We start from the raw sequence: 18,870 nt of genomic DNA on the forward strand, positions 1-18,870 counted from the left end.
TTAGCTATTTAAAAATAGCAGACCTACAAGCTCATATCGCGCCACCGAGTGGCGCGATATGAGCTTGTAGGTCTGCTATTTTTGAAAAATCGAAGAGCGACTGACATTTCTAGAATCTGATCTCAGGTCAGAATGGGTTAATCAGACCAGTGTGTGTCCAGTGGAAACCTCGTATGAATCTGATCTCAGGTCAGAATGGGTTAATCAGACCAGTGTGTGTCCAGTGGAAACCTCGTATGAATCTGATCTCAGGTCAGAATGGGTTAACCCTATTATTTAAAAAAAAAAAGCTTTTCCAAATATAGGGCTTAATTTGTCACCCTGCGGTCATGAACCACGCACGGCCGCACGTAGACACATGAACCACACACGGCCGCACGTAGACACATGAACCACGCACGGCCGCACGTAGACACATGAACCACGCACGGCCGCACGTAGACACATGAACCACGCACGGCCGCACGTAGACACATGAACCACGCACGGCCGCACGTAGACACATGAACCACGCACGGCCGCACGTAGACACATGAACCACGCACGGCCGCACGTAGACACATGAACCACGCACGGCCGCACGTAGACACATGAACCACGCACGGCCGCACGTAGACACATGAACCACGCACGGCCGCACGTAGACACATGAACCACGCACGGCCGCACGTAGACACATGAACCACGCACGGCCGCACGTAGACACATGAACCACGCACGGCCGCACGTAGACACATGAACCACGCACGGCCGCACGTAGACACATGAACCACACACGGCCGCACGTAGACACATGAACCACGCACGGCCGCACGTAGACACATGAACCACGCACGGCCGCACGTAGACACATGAACCATGCACGGCCGCACGTAGACACATGAACCACGCACGGCCGCACGTAGACACATGAACCACGCACGGCCGCACGTAGACACATGAACCACACACGGCCGCACGTAGACACATGAACCACGCACGGCCGCACGTAGACACAACGCACGGCCGCACGTAGACACATGAACCACGCACGGCCGCACGTAGACACATGAACCACGCACGGCCGCACGTAGACACATGAACCACGCACGGCCTCACGTAGACACATGAACCACACACGGCCGCACGTAGACACATGAACCACACACGGCCGCACGTAGACACATGAACCACGCACGGCCGCACGTAGACACATGAACCACGCACGGCCGCACGTAGACACATGAACCACGCACGGCCGCACGTAGACACATGAACCACGCACGGCCGCACGTAGACACATGAACCACGCACGGCCGCACGTAGACACATGAACCATGCACGGCCGCACGTAGACACATGAACCACGCACGGCCGCACGTAGACACATGAACCACGCACGGCCGCACGTAGACACATGAACCATGCACGGCCGCACGTAGACACATGAACCACACACGGCCGCACGTAGACACATGAACCACGCACGGCCGCACGTAGACACAACGCACGGCCGCACGTAGACACATGAACCACGCACGGCCGCACGTAGACACATGAACCACGCACGGCCGCACATAGACACATGAACCACGCACGGCCGCACGTAGACACATGAACCACACACGGCCGCACGTAGACACATGAACCACACACGGCCGCACGTAGACACATGAACCACGCACGGCCGCACGTAGACACATGAACCACGCACGGCCGCACGTAGACACATGAACCACGCACGGCCGCACGTAGACACATGAACCACGCACGGCCGCACGTAGACACATGAACCACGCACGGCCGCACGTAGACACATGAACCACACACGGCCGCACGTAGACACATGAACCACGCACGGCCGCACGTAGACACATGAACCACGCACGGCCGCACGTAGACACATGAACCACGCACGGCCGCACGTAGACACATGAACCACGCACGGCCGCACGTAGACACATGAACCACGCACGGCCGCACGTAGACACATGAACCACGCACGGCCGCACGTAGACACATGAACCACGCACGGCCGCACGTAGACACATGAACCACGCACGGCCGCACGTAGACACATGAACCACACACGGCCGCACGTAGACACATGAACCACGCACGGCCGCACGTAGACACATGAACCACGCACGGCCGCACGTAGACACATGAACCATGCACGGCCGCACGTAGACACATGAACCACGCACGGCCGCACGTAGACACAACGCACGGCCGCACGTAGACACATGAACCACGCACGGCCGCACGTAGACACATGAACCACGCACGGCCGCACATAGACACATGAACCACGCACGGCCGCACGTAGACACATGAACCACGCACGGCCTCACGTAGACACATGAACCACGCACGGCCGCACGTAGACACATGAACCACACACGGCCGCAAGTAGACACATGAACCACGCACGGCCGCACGTAGACACATGAACCACGCACGGCCGCACGTAGACACATGAACCACGCACGGCCGCACGTAGACACATGAACCACGCACGGCCGCACGTAGACACATGAACCACGCACGGCCGCACGTAGACACATGAACCATGCACGGCCGCACGTAGACACATGAACCACGCACGGCCGCACGTAGACACATGAACCACGCACGGCCTCACGTAGACACATGAACCACGCACGGCCGCACGTAGACACAACGCACGGCCGCACGTAGACACATGAACCACACACGGCCGCACGTAGACACATGAACCACGCATGGCCGCACGTAGACACATGAACCACACACGGCCGCACGTAGACACATGAACCACACACGGCCGCACGTAGACACATGAACCACGCACGGCCGCACGTAGACACATGAACCACGCACGGCCGCACGTAGACACATGAACCACGCACGGCCGCACGTAGACACATGAACCACGCACGGCCGCACGTAGACACATGAACCACGCACGGCCGCACGTAGACACATGAACCACGCACGGCCGCACGTAGACACAACGCACGGCCGCACGTAGACACATGAACCACGCACGGCCGCACGTAGACACATGAACCACGCACGGCCGCACGTAGACACCATTTATATTGTTCTCTGCATTTCATATGGTCTGTGTTTCTCTTCTCCGTCTCTCCCTCACAGAGAGCACTCTGCTGAACAAAGCCCCTCCCACCCCCACAATGTACAAGTACAGACCCACCTACAGTCCTGGCAAGAACCACACGGCGCTCACACACGCCTACGCCAATCAGGTAGCTATGTGCACACACACACACACACACACACACACACACACACACACACACACACACACACACACAGTCCTCGAGAGTATAAGATAATATACACATATATTGTCATTGGAAGCATGCAAACGTTCTGAAATCACTTTTGATGTATCTGTAAACTGTATGAGTGAAGGTCCTTACACAGTGGGGTGTGTTTTATTTAGCTAAAAAGCTGTGTTGACATGGGAACATCCACACAGAACACCAGCCTATAAAGCGGCATAATTATATTCTTGACCTGCATGCCAAATTAATAGTTGGATATGAGATATTTATGATTGTTTATCCGTGACACGTCCCGGTGTATATAAGGACCTTGAGAGAGCACGCCGTAGAGATATGATGTATCTGCATGTGAGACGTTTCCCCATGCCCATGACTCTGCTCCTTTCACTTGATCTTTTTCATCTGCAAGCTGATGGCTAACACATCTTCTGTTTCTGTTCTGTTGTTTTTGATTTCCTGTCGTCTGTCTTGATTTGGTTTCTCAGTGGCTTTCTGTGCATCAGTATCAGTAAGTGCATGTTCTGAAAGCTTCTAGTCCCGTCTGTCCAACCTTTCCTTTTTTGTGCACAGTAACATTCTGGGTGTTAATTGGAACCAAATGGCTCCTGTTCTATTTGTACACTCAGAGTTACAGACCCGTAAGGGTCCATTTGGACACTCTGAGTTACAGACCCGTAAGGGTCCATTTGGACACTCTGAGTTAAATTAACACTGAGGATTAGTATAGTATGGACCTAGGGAGGAAACTTTAGTGGAATGCATTTTGAATACTTTGAAAATGCAAGAGTAGAACTTGATTTGTTTTAACTTTCCCATACATTTGTGATATTTTTGAATAGTTTACATTTAAAATGTGAATCATTTACTCATCCCTAGTTGCCTGCGAATGCCTGAAGAAAACATTTAGTTTGTCTTTCTTTCTATCATGCCTATTGCCTACATGAGAACAAGTCCCAACTAAAGACCAACTATAAGACCAACTATAAGAACAAGTCCCAACTAAAGACCATATCCGTTTCAGATACAATGAGAACAAGTCCCAACTAAAGACCATATCCGTTTCACCTACATGAGAACAAGTCCCAACTAAAGACCATATCCGTTTCACCTACATGAGAACAAGTCCCAACTAAAGACCATATCCGTTTCACCTACATGAGAACAAGTCCCAACTAAAGACCATATCCGTTTCACCTACATGAGAACAAGTCCCAACTAAAGACCATATCCGTTTCACCTACATGAGAACAAGTCCCAACTAAAGACCATATCCGTTTCACCTACATGAGAACAAGTCCCAACTAAAGACCATATCCGTTTCACCTACATGAGAACAAGTCCCAACTAAAGACCATATCCGTTTCACCTACATGAGAACAAGTCCCAACTAAAGACCATATCCGTTTCACCTACATGAGAACAAGTCCCAACTAAAGACCATATCCGTTTCACCTACATGAGAACAAGTCCCAACTAAAGACCATATCCGTTTCACCTACATGAGAACAAGTCCCAACTAAAGACCATATCCGTTTCACCTACATGAGAACAAGTCCCAACTAAAGACCATATCCGTTTCACCTACATGAGAACAAGTCCCAACTAAAGACCATATCCGTTTGAGAACAAGTCCCAACTAAAGACCATATCCGTTTCACCTACATGAGAACAAGTCCCAACTAAAGACCATATCCGTTTCACCTACATGAGAACAAGTCCCAACTAAAGACCATATCCGTTTCACCTACATGAGAACAAGTCCCAACTAAAGACCATATCCGTTTCACCTACATGAGAACAAGTCCCAACTAAAGACCATATCCGTTTCACCTACATGAGAACAAGTCCCAACTAAAGACCATATCCGTTTCACCTACATGAGAACAAGTCCCAACTAAAGACCATATCCGTTTCACCTACATGAGAACAAGTCCCAACTAAAGACCATATCCGTTTGAGAACAAGTCCCAACTAAAGACCATATCCGTTTGAGAACAAGTCCCAACTAAAGACCATATCCGTTTCAGATACATGAGAACAAGTCCCAACTAAAGACCATATCCGTTTCACCTACATGAGAACAAGTCCCAACTAAAGACCATATCCGTTTCACCTACATGAGAACAAGTCCCAACTAAAGACCATATCCGTTTCACCTACATGAGAACAAGTCCCAACTAAAGACCATATCCGTTTCACCTACATGAGAACAAGTCCCAACTAAAGACCATATCCGTTTCACCTACATGAGAACAAGTCCCAACTAAAGACCATATCCGTTTCACCTACATGAGAACAAGTCCCAACTAAAGACCATATCCGTTTCACCTACATGAGAACAAGTCCCAACTAAAGACCATATCCGTTTCACCTACATGAGAACAAGTCCCAACTAAAGACCATATCCGTTTCACCTACATGAGAACAAGTCCCAACTAAAGACCATATCCGTTTCACCTACATGAGAACAAGTCCCAACTAAAGACCATATCCGTTTCACCTACATGAGAACAAGTCCCAACTAAAGACCATATCCGTTTCACCTACATGAGAACAAGTCCCAACTAAAGACCATATCCGTTTGAGAACAAGTCCCAACTAAAGACCATATCCGTTTGAGAACAAGTCCCAACTAAAGACCATATCCGTTTCAGATACATGAGAACAAGTCCCAACTAAAGACCATATCCGTTTGAGAACAAGTCCCAACTAAAGACCATATCCGTTTGAGAACAAGTCCCAACTAAAGACCATATCCGTTTCACCTACATGAGAACAAGTCCCAACTAAAGACCATATCCGTTTGAGAACAAGTCCCAACTAAAGACCATATCCGTTTGAGAACAAGTCCCAACTAAAGACCATATCCGTTTCAGATACATGAGAACAAGTCCCAACTAAAGACCATATCCGTTTCACCTACATGAGAACAAGTCCCAACTAAAGACCATATCCGTTTCACCTACATGAGAACAAGTCCCAACTAAAGACCATATCCGTTTCACCTACATGAGAACAAGTCCCAACTAAAGACCATATCCGTTTCACCTACATGAGAACAAGTCCCAACTAAAGACCATATCCGTTTGAGAACAAGTCCCAACTAAAGACCATATCCGTTTGAGAACAAGTCCCAACTAAAGACCATATCCGTTTCAGATACATGAGAACAAGTCCCAACTAAAGACCATATCCGTTTCACCTACATGAGAACAAGTCCCAACTAAAGACCATATCCGTTTCACCTACATGAGAACAAGTCCCAACTAAAGACCATATCCGTTTCACCTACATGAGAACAAGTCCCAACTAAAGACCATATCCGTTTCACCTACATGAGAACAAGTCCCAACTAAAGACCATATCCGTTTCAGATACATGAGAACAAGTCCCAACTAAAGACCATATCCGTTTCACCTACATGAGAACAAGTCCCAACTAAAGACCATATCCGTTTCACCTACATGAGAACAAGTCCCAACTAAAGACCATATCCGTTTGAGAACAAGTCCCAACTAAAGACCATATCCGTTTCAGATACAATGAGAACAAGTCCCAACTAAAGACCATATCCGTTTCACCTACATGAGAACAAGTCCCAACTAAAGACCATATCCGTTTCAGATACAATGGAGCTGAGATCATTCGTAATGAATGTCATATTTGTCCGTAGCAAATTGTCACACTACTCGTGCTGTATAATCAAAGACGTAATATTGCTAAATAAACCATTCATGGCATGCAGAAAACTTTTTTTTTCTTTGCACATTGCAGGCAGCATAGTAGTCGATACAGAAATAACCATTGGGAGTAGTATAAACATATTTGGCAAGATTAGAGTTAAAAGTATATAAAAGGTGGAAATAACAAATAACATCCTTACAATTATTTTTCTTTATTTGAATAATTTAATAATTTAAATCCCTGTAATCTGGCAAGATGAATCAAGCACACCTCAAATTCAAACATTCAAATTGTATTCAGATATAAACCACTTTGGGGACGGGGGACAAAATATTAGCTTGTCCTGTTTGTGTTCAATTGCATTTCTGTTCACAGAATTAATGTTACGTTATAGAATTAGATGCAACTTAGCCAGTTACAAATGGCACCATCTTCTTGGTGCTAAAGTTTTATACACTATACTGTACATTGTAGCCTATAGGATTTCTTTATGTTCCCAGGTCCTAGCATCTGTTGTCCCACCCTGTGTCACTCAGTCAGTCACACTTACTAGTTTTATTTGTTTTAACCACTTTCATCCTGGTGTCCCTATTTTGGAATTGTAGGTAAACATTTTCACAGGGTTTCTTAAACTTTCAAAACTTAAAATAGCAGATCTACAAGCACTGCGTTGTGAGCTTGTTCATGTGTTCAGCACGCGACACCCTTGTGTGACAAATTATACAACAGGGCCTAAGTGGTTAACAAACATCCAGTCCCCTCTTCTCCTTAGCTAGGAGTCACTCCTTTGTGCTTTGCACTGTCATGTCTGTCTGTCTGTCTGTCTGTTTGTTTCTGCCAGAGGTGGTTATTGAGCTCATTTTCATCAAATCAAATGGTGGCCCGGTGTAACGGTGTTATCAATTTTATTTTGGAACAAGCAGTATGTGCCTCACTGAGGTACATGGTAAGATGTACTCCTACAGTTTCTGCCTCGGCTGTTGAAGAAAGTGTCACTGTAGAATTATGAAAATGAATACTTTTGAAGGCTGAAGGCTTTTTTCTTTCCTTTCTTGCAGTTTATATGCGGTTTTAAATGTTAGTCCATAAGCAACACTAGATTACCTGCTTATTTAACCCATTCTGACCTGAGATCAGATTCTAAAAATGTCTTCTACTGTACATCCTGACAGTTTTCTGAAAAAGCTATGTTTTTATGTCAGTCGTTCTTCGGTTTTTCAAAAATAGCAGACCTACAAGCTTGTAGATCTGCTATTCGAATCTGACCATGATTTCTTCAAAACCATTAATCCCAGGGGCACGGTGGCACAGTTGGTAGTGCTGTCGCCTCACAGCTAGAGGTCCTGGGTTCGATTCCCGCTCGGGGCGCTGTGGGTGCTGGCGGCGTGTTTCCTCCTCCGCGTCATCAGTGCCCATACCCGAAGGCGGGGTTGGCGAAATGGCCTTTCTGTGAGGAGTTTGCATGTTCTCCCCGTGTCCCCTAGGGTAGGTACCCTCACAAAAACATGCAGTAATCCTGGTCTCTAAACTGCCTCCCCCTGCCCAGCCGGGGCGCCTGATGGAGGGGAAAGGAACTGGTTGGAATAACGTGTTCCTTCCACGCGCTACGTCCAACCAGGGAAACTCCCCCCTGTCAGGTGTAAAGGAGCAACTTGGACACTCAGGCATGAAGGAAGCATGAGTTCAAGTCCGTTGCTCTCCCCAGGTTGGCGGAGGGTGTGTAGAGCCCAGGATCACATTAGATAATTGACACAGGGGTGAAAAATGTGTTACAAAATCGTGGGATAAAAATTATAAAAAAAATTAAAAAAAACATTAATCCCATCACTTAAGAATTTGGTTCCGAGTGACAGGAGGAATGGGTGAACATTTGAAAGAGGCATTGTCACAGTTTTAGTACTGTATGAACAATTCCAAAACACTAAATCACAGAGCTTAGATAATGACTTCACAGTAGCAGCATACTTGTGGCAACATTTTGAATGTGCCTGTGATGTAGAGATTAAATTAAAAACAAATGAGAAAAGACAAAATATATAAATGGAAAAATTAAATAAAGGCCAAAGTTATCTTAACATCATCATTTAATTCTGTTCTATGTTCGAGAAATGAGTAGGATTACGTTTTGTGAAAACGTATCGGGTCCTCTACACCTTTTGCGTATCTCAGAATGCCTCAAACCTGCAGATATGTATTTTGGCTTTCCGCTCCAGTTTTTACACAATCACATGTAATTACATGAAAATTAAGAATACAAGATATACAATTATACTCCAAATCTAGACATACCTAACTAGCTATTCTATCCTCTTAATTTAAATTAGAATGTCCATTTTAAATTTGTTTAAACGTATGCCATGGCGCAGTTTATATGGAGTCATCTCTATATTAGTTCCACAGAGTAACCCTTTAACAGAAATACAGTGGTATTTTGCATTGGTCCTCATTACTGCTGTTTAAACAAACATACAGATTCCTCAAATTGTATTGACTCTCTCGTTTGGAATAACTTGTTGTTCGGTAGTAATCTTTCTTTTCTGCTTTGTACATTATTTTAACTGTTTTAAGGTCAACCAGATCTTTCAATTTTAGTGCTTCTAGTTAAACATTTTGTCTTAGATTTTACTAGTGCCGTTATTGTCCCTCTCCATTTATAAACTGGCACTGACTGTACACTACACCTCAGGTTCTCTGTTTTTAAACTGGCACCGACTGTACACTACACCTCAGGTTCTCTGTTTTTAGACTGTACACTACACCTCAGGTTCTCTGTTTTTAGTAGCAGCCACGCAACGCAACCCATCGTCACACTGACGCTCAAGCGTGAACAGAGAGCTGGCCACAGCTTATTATGGGTTACATGCTTGTTAAATGTTGCATAACGGCAGTCTCCATCTCTCCACTCTCCTCTTGTTAACACACTGTCTGGTGATGGGCAGTTCACTCCCAATGGTGGTGGTGGTGGTGGAGGAGGTTGTGCAAACTTGATATATTCCTACTTAAAAACAAACCTGTTTCAACTGACATCCAGTCAAGTGGAGTTTCCTGACTGGAGTTAAACATAGTGTCTGGCTTGGGTGATTGATGCTTTATCAGTATTTCACCACTAGAGGGGGATCATGTGTAAGAATACGGTGTCTTAACAGGTTGATGCTGTTATGTGATGCCAACTGTTTTGACATTATGGAGGAACACACACTTAACTTTTTCAGCCTACATTTCTCCCTCTGCTTTCTCTTTGCCGTTGCCCCTCCTTACTCCCTCTTCTCTCTCTCTCTCTGTGTGTCTCTAGTTGAGTCGGGGGGAGAGTCTGGGCAGTGCCAGGGAGTCGTCGTGCTCTTCTCTCCTCCAGGCGGGCCAGACACCAGGCTTCCGCTCGCAGCCCAGCCTGGACGGCCGCGACACTCTCTCCGAGAGAGGAGGAGGAGGAGGAGGAGCGGTAGACAGGCGCGAGGGGGGAGGAGGGGGGGTAGGAGGGGTAGGAGGAGGAGGGGTAGGCATCCCCGGCTACTCGCTGGGCGGGCGGTCCTACCCCTCCTTCTCCGACCCGGCCGTCCTATCGGGGGGATCGGTGACGGGGGGGGGGTGGTGCCGGCCCCGCCTCCGAGGCCACCTCGGCCAGCTACAAGAGCCTGGCCAATCAGACGCTGTCGCACCACCGCCTGTCCTACGACAGCCTGCTGGCGGGCGGAGGAGGAGGAGGAGGAGGAGGAGGAGGAGGAGGAGGAGGAGGCGGCGGCGCCGTGGACCTGTCGGCGGCCATGGAGCTCTCCCCTCCTCCCGGGAGGCCCCGCACGCCGGCGGGCTACAGCTCGCCCTTCCTGTCGGCCCAGCAGCGCGAGGCCGACGCCCTCCTGTCCTCGTCGTCCTCGCAGTCTCCGCACCACCACCACCACCACCACCACCACCGCACCGCCCAACACCCCCCCCTCGCACCCCCACCCGCCCTACCTCCACCGCTCGGCCTCCTCCACGGCCTCCTCCTCCTCGCCGCCCCCGCCGCCCCCCGAGCGGGAGCGTCTGCTCAGTGACCCGCACTCTACGGCACCACCCCCCCCCGGCCACCACCACCACCACCACCACTCGTCCTCGTCCTCCTCCTCCTCCCACCACCACCACCACCACGCCTCCTCCGCCACCTCCTCCCGCCCCCCACGCTTCTCTGCGCCGCACGCCCCGCACCACTACCCTTACCGCACGCGCTCCACCGACACCCCGCTGATGCCGCCGCCTTCCTCCTCCTCCTCCGGCACCAACACCACCCACCCGCCCCGCGCGCCCCACGCCCCGCCCCTGGGCAAGTCGCTGTCGTACTCGAGCGCGGCGGCGGCCGAGATGCAGTACCGGCTGGTCCGAAAGGCCTCGGCCTCGGCCAGCGCCAACGCTGCGGGGGCAGGAGGAGGAGGAGGAGGGATGGGCGGAGGAATACAAGCGCCGAAGTGAGTATAAGCGCCCCGCCGGTCGCCGGAACGATGGGCTACTTTTCTTCCTCTCCTGCCGCCACTAAGCCACCCCCCCTCCTCCACCCTTCTGCCTCCACCCTCCTGTGTGACAACCTGAACTACCTAAAATGACTGCTGCTCCTCCTGCACCTCTTCTTCTTCTTCCCTTCTTTTCTTCATCCTCTTCTCCTCCTGCCAGGTTGCCTGTGAGTTCTTCCTTTTTCCTCTTTTTGCTTGTCGTTCACTCATTCGTGGTGTCGACGCCCCTCCCCCCACTGTGTTGTGTGTTTTGGGGTAACGTCCTGAATGACATGTCGTTGTGTGCGTTGTAATGTTTCCTCTTCCTCCTGTAGTCTCACAATAGGCTCTGTGTACAGTAGGTTTCCAGAAGGTGGCGTACCTATTTCACTTTCCCATAGTTTTGCTTCGATTGGCTCAGCAGCAGCATTTTAAACAGAAACGCCTTCATATGTGCTTCCAGTTCAGATCTGCTGCTGATCCAATCAAACCAAAGCTATGGGAAACGGAACTAGGTACAGTAAGCCAGGACTACAGATTAGAGCTCTCACACCAGTTCATGGCTATTCTGGGGGCAAAAGAAATTGCAGATCTACAACTTATGTGGGCTATTTTTATATAGATGGAAAAGAGTACTGTACAGTTGTAACTCAAGTCAAAGAATAGAGGGTTGAATTGATGAAATACTGATGAGTAGCTCTAAACTCTCTCTCTCTCTCTCCCTCCCTTCCATCAGGGATGAGGCCATCCAGATGAAACCTCGGAGTCGGCCCAATGGCGGCCAGGCCCTCTCCTCCCCTTCTTCCGCTTCTTACTCGGCCCCTTCCTCACCCTCCCACCCAATGGGCGTGTCCACGCGTCCCGGAGCAGCCTATCCCAGTGCGGGTGGGTCCGCGGGAAGCCCCGCCCACAAGCCGCAAGGAGGCGGAGTGAAGAAGGTGACGGGAGTCGGGGGCACCACGTATGAGATTTCAGTCTGACACGGACGGACGGACGGACGGACGGACGGTCGGACGGACGGTCTCCAGGTAACAGGAACGGATCAGACTGAACGATACTCCTGTTAGACATTTAAAGGGAAAGAAGGGGACGTTTTGGGGCGTTCTTTTTGTATGTTCATAGTACTGCAGACCAGTGTCCCAGAGGCTGTATGTTACTGCAGACCAGTGTCCCAGAGGCTGTATGTTACTGCAGACCAGTGTCCCAGAGGCTGTATGTTACTGCAGACCAGTGTCCCAGAGGCTGTATGTTACTGCAGACCAGTGTCCCAGAGGCTGTATGTTACTGCAGACCAGTGTCCCAGAGGCTGTATGTTACTGCAGACCAGTGTCCCAGAGGCTGTATGTTACTGCAGACCAGTGTCCCAGAGGCTGTATGTTACTGCAGACCAGTGTCCCAGAGGCTGTATGTTACTGCAGACCAGTGTCCCAGAGGCTGTATGTTACTGCAGACCAGTGTCCCAGAGGCTGTATGTTACTGCAGACCAGTGTCCCAGAGGCTGTATGTTACTGCAGACCAGTGTCCCAGAGGCTGTATGGTCATAGTACTGCAGACCAGTGTCCCAGAGGCTGTATGGTCATAGTACTGCAGACCAGTGTCCCAGAGGCAGAGAAAGAGAGGGAATAACGAATGAGTGGAGCTACTTTTTTATTATTGTCTTTTTTACTTTGTGGAGCTAATTTGAACTGACCCCCGATACAAAGTGTAACATTTCTGGTAACGGCTGACGTGGACTGAACCGAGTTGAAGCCAGGACTGGGCTGCTAACTGCACAGCACCGTGAAACCATTTCATTCCACGTTGAGAGGCCGGTCTCGGTTCAGCCATAACGCATCACACCTGCGACCGGGTTCGCATCCAACGGGACCAATTCTGGCTGCATAGTCAGAGTACAGTAACCACATGAACACTAGCGTCTCTTCTGGGCATGTAATAATAATAATAAGTGAAACTGGCCAATCTGCTTGTAGACTGGCTCTTTCCGGCAAAGAGATTGATTTGGTGTAGAGGGGGGGGAGGGTGGAGTATAGACCCCTGGGGGGTATGTAGGGTTGCCTGGGTGTCTCCAGACCCGCTGTAGCTTACGGCATTTTTAAAAGGATTAGGGTTGTATTCTGTGTGGGGCTCAGGGTGTGGCGCTCCGGTGTCAGCCATAGTGAAAATACGCGTGCCCTTTCTAAAAGCAAACAGCCTAGACGGGGGGGGGGGGGGGGGGGGGGGGGGTGGAAGAAACCTTATTTAACCAATTAAAAAAAGTGTTGTTCTGTGGTGCATGCATGGGGCCTAAATGAAACCCAGGCATTATCCCTCTTCCTCTCTCACACACTTTGCCTTCACTGTCATCCTTCTGGGGACCTCCATCACGCTTTCCTTCGGTACACTTCCCTTCTGGGGACCTCCATCACGCTTTCCCTCGGTACACTTCCCTTCTGGGGACCTCCATCACGCTACTGTAGACTGCAAAAAAAAGAAGAAATTTGGAAGTTGGTAACCAAGCAACCACAGTGCTTTCCAGTTTCCATCACATCTCCCCTCCACCCCCATACACACACACACCTCCCAGCCAATCATGCACCTCGAGAGACGAGACTCTGGTGATTCTGGTGATTGCAGGAGGGACCTGTGTTTGTGAACGTATTGATCATGGAGGAGCTTATTGCCTTTTCATCAGAGGGAAGAAAAAGGTGATGCTGGAAAAAAAACAATCGCTGAGAATCCCCTTGTTAATTTCAATTGATTTATTCCTAGGTGTGTATATGATTCCGTGTTTGTACAGAATGATGTGATTTAAATGTGGATTTCCTGAAGGAAAAAAAAACTAAACGAAAGCAGTGGCATTTCTAATGGACTCATGCAGCATGCACTAGTATTACTAGCCACTATGGGCCACTGTGATTGGCTGTGGACCATGCTGTCAGTTGTCTTTTGACCAATCGGTAATAAGGATACTAAAGTGAACAAGGAAACTGTGTTTAATATTTGTTGTGGGTGTCTTTAAGACGGGGCAGCCTTTTCTAGGAGAAAAACAAAAACCTTAGAGCAATTGCCTTGGAAATCAAAGAAATTGGTTGTCTTTTTTTATTTCATTAATTTAATTTGAAATTGTTTTATATGAATTTATATATAAAAAAAAAGAAAATAGCTGTTGATAAATGAAGAGTTTTTAATATTGCTCCAAGGGATCGGTGGTGTTAAATTCAGGATCGTAACGAAACATGCTTGTGCCCCGCTCGCTCATTTGTAGCTGACGGATGCTCCAGCCTAGTTTGGAAAATATGTTCAGCCAATGAGAACTAGTGATGAAAATGCAATGTCCTTTGTTTGAGGAAATCATGTCGTAGCTGTTGGGTAGAAACCTTGTGCAGTGAGTTCATCATTGTTGAATTGGAAATGGGAAAAGGAACCTGTGTTCCAATGGATTCTACGGAGTTATTTATTTAGTCACAAGCTCCTTAATACTTTTCATTGGTTATAAGACCCACAGACACACTTAACAACCTTAAGCGGCCCTCTCTTAGATTTGTAGATTGGGCTATTTGCCCTACTTTTGCGTGCCACGGTCAACCCATAAAATTATTCATGAAAAAAACAGCCCGTTCAAAATATAAGTAGGCTACAAGGTTTCTGCCCGACAGCATTATGCATTTGAAATAAAAGTTTAAAAAATGTATGATATGTTATGAGACGATGTTATACATCAGGTCTTCCTTTACCCCTTCAGAGCCATGTTTCGTTAACCACTTCAGCGCTGGGAATGGACTAATGTGGTCATCTAAGCCAGGGTGGTTGTCAGACAGACCTCCACACTGATTAGTGAGGTAATTAGGCCATTTCCTCAAACCCTTTCAAGTCCAGGACAAAAGATGCCGTGTAACATTTGTAAGATAACCCCTCTACAAGCTCACAACCGGTTGCAATGCAATGTGAGCTTGTATGTAGAGCGACTATTTTAGCCTTTAGCAGACATGAGCAAAAGGTTGACATTACAAATCGTGCACACTTGGGTGTCCCATCTTTTGCCATTTAAAGGACACAATCGCCAACAGTCCATAGCTTACTTGAAAACCAGAAAGAGCACTTTATTTGGCTTATTTAGCAAATGATGTGTCGAGTTTTGTGGCGGTTTTGGTCACATGGTATAAATTAAGCACACCTCAAGGAAATATATAGTTTTTAATCCAACATTTTTTCCATCTTAAATTTTACCCTAAACATCTTTAAAACGAGCGAGACATTGCACAAGTAGCCTATGACGGGGTCATCAGAGAAGTCAAAGGGCCGAAAAGGCAGAAGAAAGACTCCAGCACGCTGTCTTCAAATGCAAAGAAATACATACATGGAAAAAACACAACGTTTTTGTTCCGGAACCTTTAATCAGGCACAAAATAATAAAATGGTTCCCACCATTTTCAAACGCTTCCGCCACACAGAAAATGCAAAGAAGCCCCACTTCTGTTTTGTCTTTTTAGTCGCATACATTTGTCCTAACTACTGTAAATCTAATTCGCCGAAGCATAATATAGCTTGCTACTTACTTGGTAGAAACAATATTTCAAAGGCGACGAGGAGGCTACAAAGTCTATGTAGCATTGGAAGATTGTGGAAAAGATTGTCTGGCTTGAGGGACGACGCGGTAGATAACCTGATGACATGAAAGTGTGTTTCCCATCAAACTTTACTTTTTCTTTGCATTTGAAGACGTGTGTGAGAGTATTTCTTCTACCCTAAACATCTCTGAAATGAAGGCAAAGTCCTGTTTGCGTCTTCTTGCCAAGTTGAAAAATAATCAAATAAATTAGTTTGGCATTCCCTGGACTGCTAAGTCAATCGAACCACATGCAAGTAAAACTTTCCATTGGCTAAATCGAGAACAGAACAAGAAGAAATCCTCTTTGTCCATGTTTCATTTCAATACGTTTTACTTTCATTTTAGTATATTTAAAGAGAAAGTTACAGGACACTAGCCTACTCTCCACAAGGATGGATGGTAGAGAGTTGAGGCTGGGGTCAAGTGTATTTGGCATGCAACACAACATTGTCAAGTTTGATTAAGACAATGTGTTAAATTTGTTTTCCATTGGAGAGTGTGTGTGTGTGTGTGTGTGTGTGTGTGTGTGTGTGTGTGTGTGTGTGTGTGTGTGTGTGCGCGTGCGTAAGTATGTGTTTGAGAATTGATAATAAACTCAATTATCAGATGTCTTTTGTCACAACTCTTTATTCGAGTTTTTATACATCAATTAACCATTTCAATTACTTTATACCTTTATTTACTTTTCACCTACAGTATAATGACATGCCCAAAATGGGGATATGTTTTTTTTTAATTATATTTAAAGAAATTATCTGTTAAAGGCATGTTATAAAATATTTCCAGTAATCATGTATAACCTCTTTCAAACTGGCATCCATATTTTTATTTTCATATGAGACTGACTAGCAGGTGACTACCGCTCACGAGGACGTCCCACATTAACCCATTCTGACCGGGCACCCATTTTGATGTTAGCATCATGTTATGCTTTAGCTATTGAAAAATAGCAGATCTACAAGCTCGTATCGCGCCACCGAGTGGCGCGATACGAGCTTGTAGGTCTGCTATTTTTGAATAATCGAAGAACGACTGACATTTTTAGAATCTGATCTCAGGTCAGAATGGGTTCATCAGACCAGTGTGTGTCCGGCGGAAACCTCGTATGAATCTGATCTCAGGTCAGAATGGGTTAACATATGTGGTTGTACTCAAGAACGACACGGGGGCGCAAAGCAAAGCACCAACAAGCTGGCCAGATGTATGGAGAACCGGGATGACTGGAAGCAACGATGGAGGGCTCATCGGAGGACCACCTAGAGAGATCTGTATTTTGGCCATGTTTTAGATGGGCTATTTTCACAACGTGACAACGTGAGGAGTTTGATATCTTGGTTGGGGTACTGCAAGGGCACACCCTCCCTTCCTCTTCGTCATAGTTCTGGACTATGTACTAAGGAAGGCCATCAGTGGACGAGAGCATGATCTTGGCCTCACCATAACACCAGGGAGGTCAAGACGACACCCTACAGTAGTCATGACAGACCTGGACTACGCTGACGACATCAGCCTGCTCTCCGACCACGTGGAACAGGAGCTCCTGCCTCCTGACCAGAGTGTGCCAAGGTTTGCCTCTGACTGAATACCAATTAAATTCAGGTTTCCCTGAAGTCACCTATAAAATCCCTTCGGAACATCCACCTCGGACAAGAACAGGAGGCACTGTTCTGAAGGAAGTCAAGGACTTGGAAATACCTGGGCTCATGGGTCAACTCAACGGAGCAAGATCTTAAAGTGAGGAAGGCCTGGAGGCTATGGAGGCCCCAAGGCACAACCATAGAGTTATATATCTATAGAGAAGACACCCGAGTTCTCCTCCTATCCACTTGCATTAAGTTGCTCAAAAGCGCATGAGGCGGATTCACTCCTCCTTCCTGGTAGGAACAGAGTGCATTCTGGGACGGATTGCAATGGTGAGTGGCCCCAAACACATGAACGCGCTGCCGTTGAACGCGCACGAGCGTCGTCCGTCGTGAACGTGTACAATGATAGTCAACGGACAGCGCGTTCATGTGTTTGGGGCCAGGCTGCAATACCTTCATTCGGCCACTATGTCCATTTCGCCTCAATATTTCCTCTGGGTGCCTTCTCTATTCATATATATACTCTAAGGGCACAACGTGCATTAGTGACTGCAGGTCTTATCACTGCAGCTAGCTAGGTTGATACTGAGAAACTGGAAGAGCTCATACAGCAGAGATCACAGACCCAACTTACGTATGACTGAAGCACCTGCATCTTTCCAATACTCGATTGAGGAACAATGTCAAAGGAAAGTTCCATGAAATATGGGACTACTTTTTTTTATATATATATTAAAAGATGGTTGCATTAACAATTTGTAATTGTAATACATTACAGATGATATAATCACTAATTGTCAACAGCAGAATGTGGAGGGGTAGTTTTTGACTGCTAATTGTGTTTTCTGTTTGTTTTTTTCTTGTCTTTTTCTTTTGTGTATTTTGTATGCTTAATTGTAAAATCTTACAATTAAGCATACAAAATACACAAAAGAAAAAGACGAGATTTTTTTGTTACTTCAATTAAAAAATCAGACCCGTCTGAAGTGAGTGGTGCTGTACTGTACAAGCCCTCCTCCCTGGCCTGTGTGTGTGTCTGTGTTTTAGGCTGTGCAACAGTTACACTGGTGAACAAATGCTATAACGCTATTTTGTTGCTCGGACACAGGGACCCAACATGTGGATGTACTGTAGAAAGATGCAGGAGCGTAAGGTACCAACGAGCTGGCCAGATGTATGGAGTATAATGGCATGGTGCTGGTGTCCATAATATGATGGCACAACAAGTCAATGTATCAGGGTTGAGGGTTCCACTGTCATGAAATTCCTGGAAATATTTTTTTTAT

The 18,870-nt window shown here is 47.3% G+C and overlaps 1 protein-coding gene across 1 annotated transcript in view; it reads left to right on the plus strand.

The window, feature by feature from the left end:
* The window catches only part of zdhhc5a (zDHHC palmitoyltransferase 5a), a 36,028-nt gene extending 23,383 nt beyond the window's left edge, over positions 1 to 12,645 (plus strand). Inside the window, 5 exon segments of the mRNA XM_083766092.1 lie at positions 3,118 to 3,227; positions 10,246 to 10,532; positions 10,534 to 10,849; positions 10,851 to 11,392; positions 12,150 to 12,645. Coding sequence (XP_083622218.1) covers positions 3,118 to 3,227; positions 10,246 to 10,532; positions 10,534 to 10,849; positions 10,851 to 11,392; positions 12,150 to 12,393 — 1,499 coding nt within the window. The 3' untranslated portion in view covers positions 12,394 to 12,645.
* The last annotated feature ends 6,225 nt before the right edge of the window (positions 12,646 to 18,870 follow it).

Source organism: Protomyctophum parallelum (genome assembly GCF_964188405.1).
Source record: "Protomyctophum parallelum genome assembly, chromosome: 5".
Taxonomy (NCBI): Eukaryota; Metazoa; Chordata; class Actinopteri; order Myctophiformes; family Myctophidae; genus Protomyctophum; species Protomyctophum parallelum.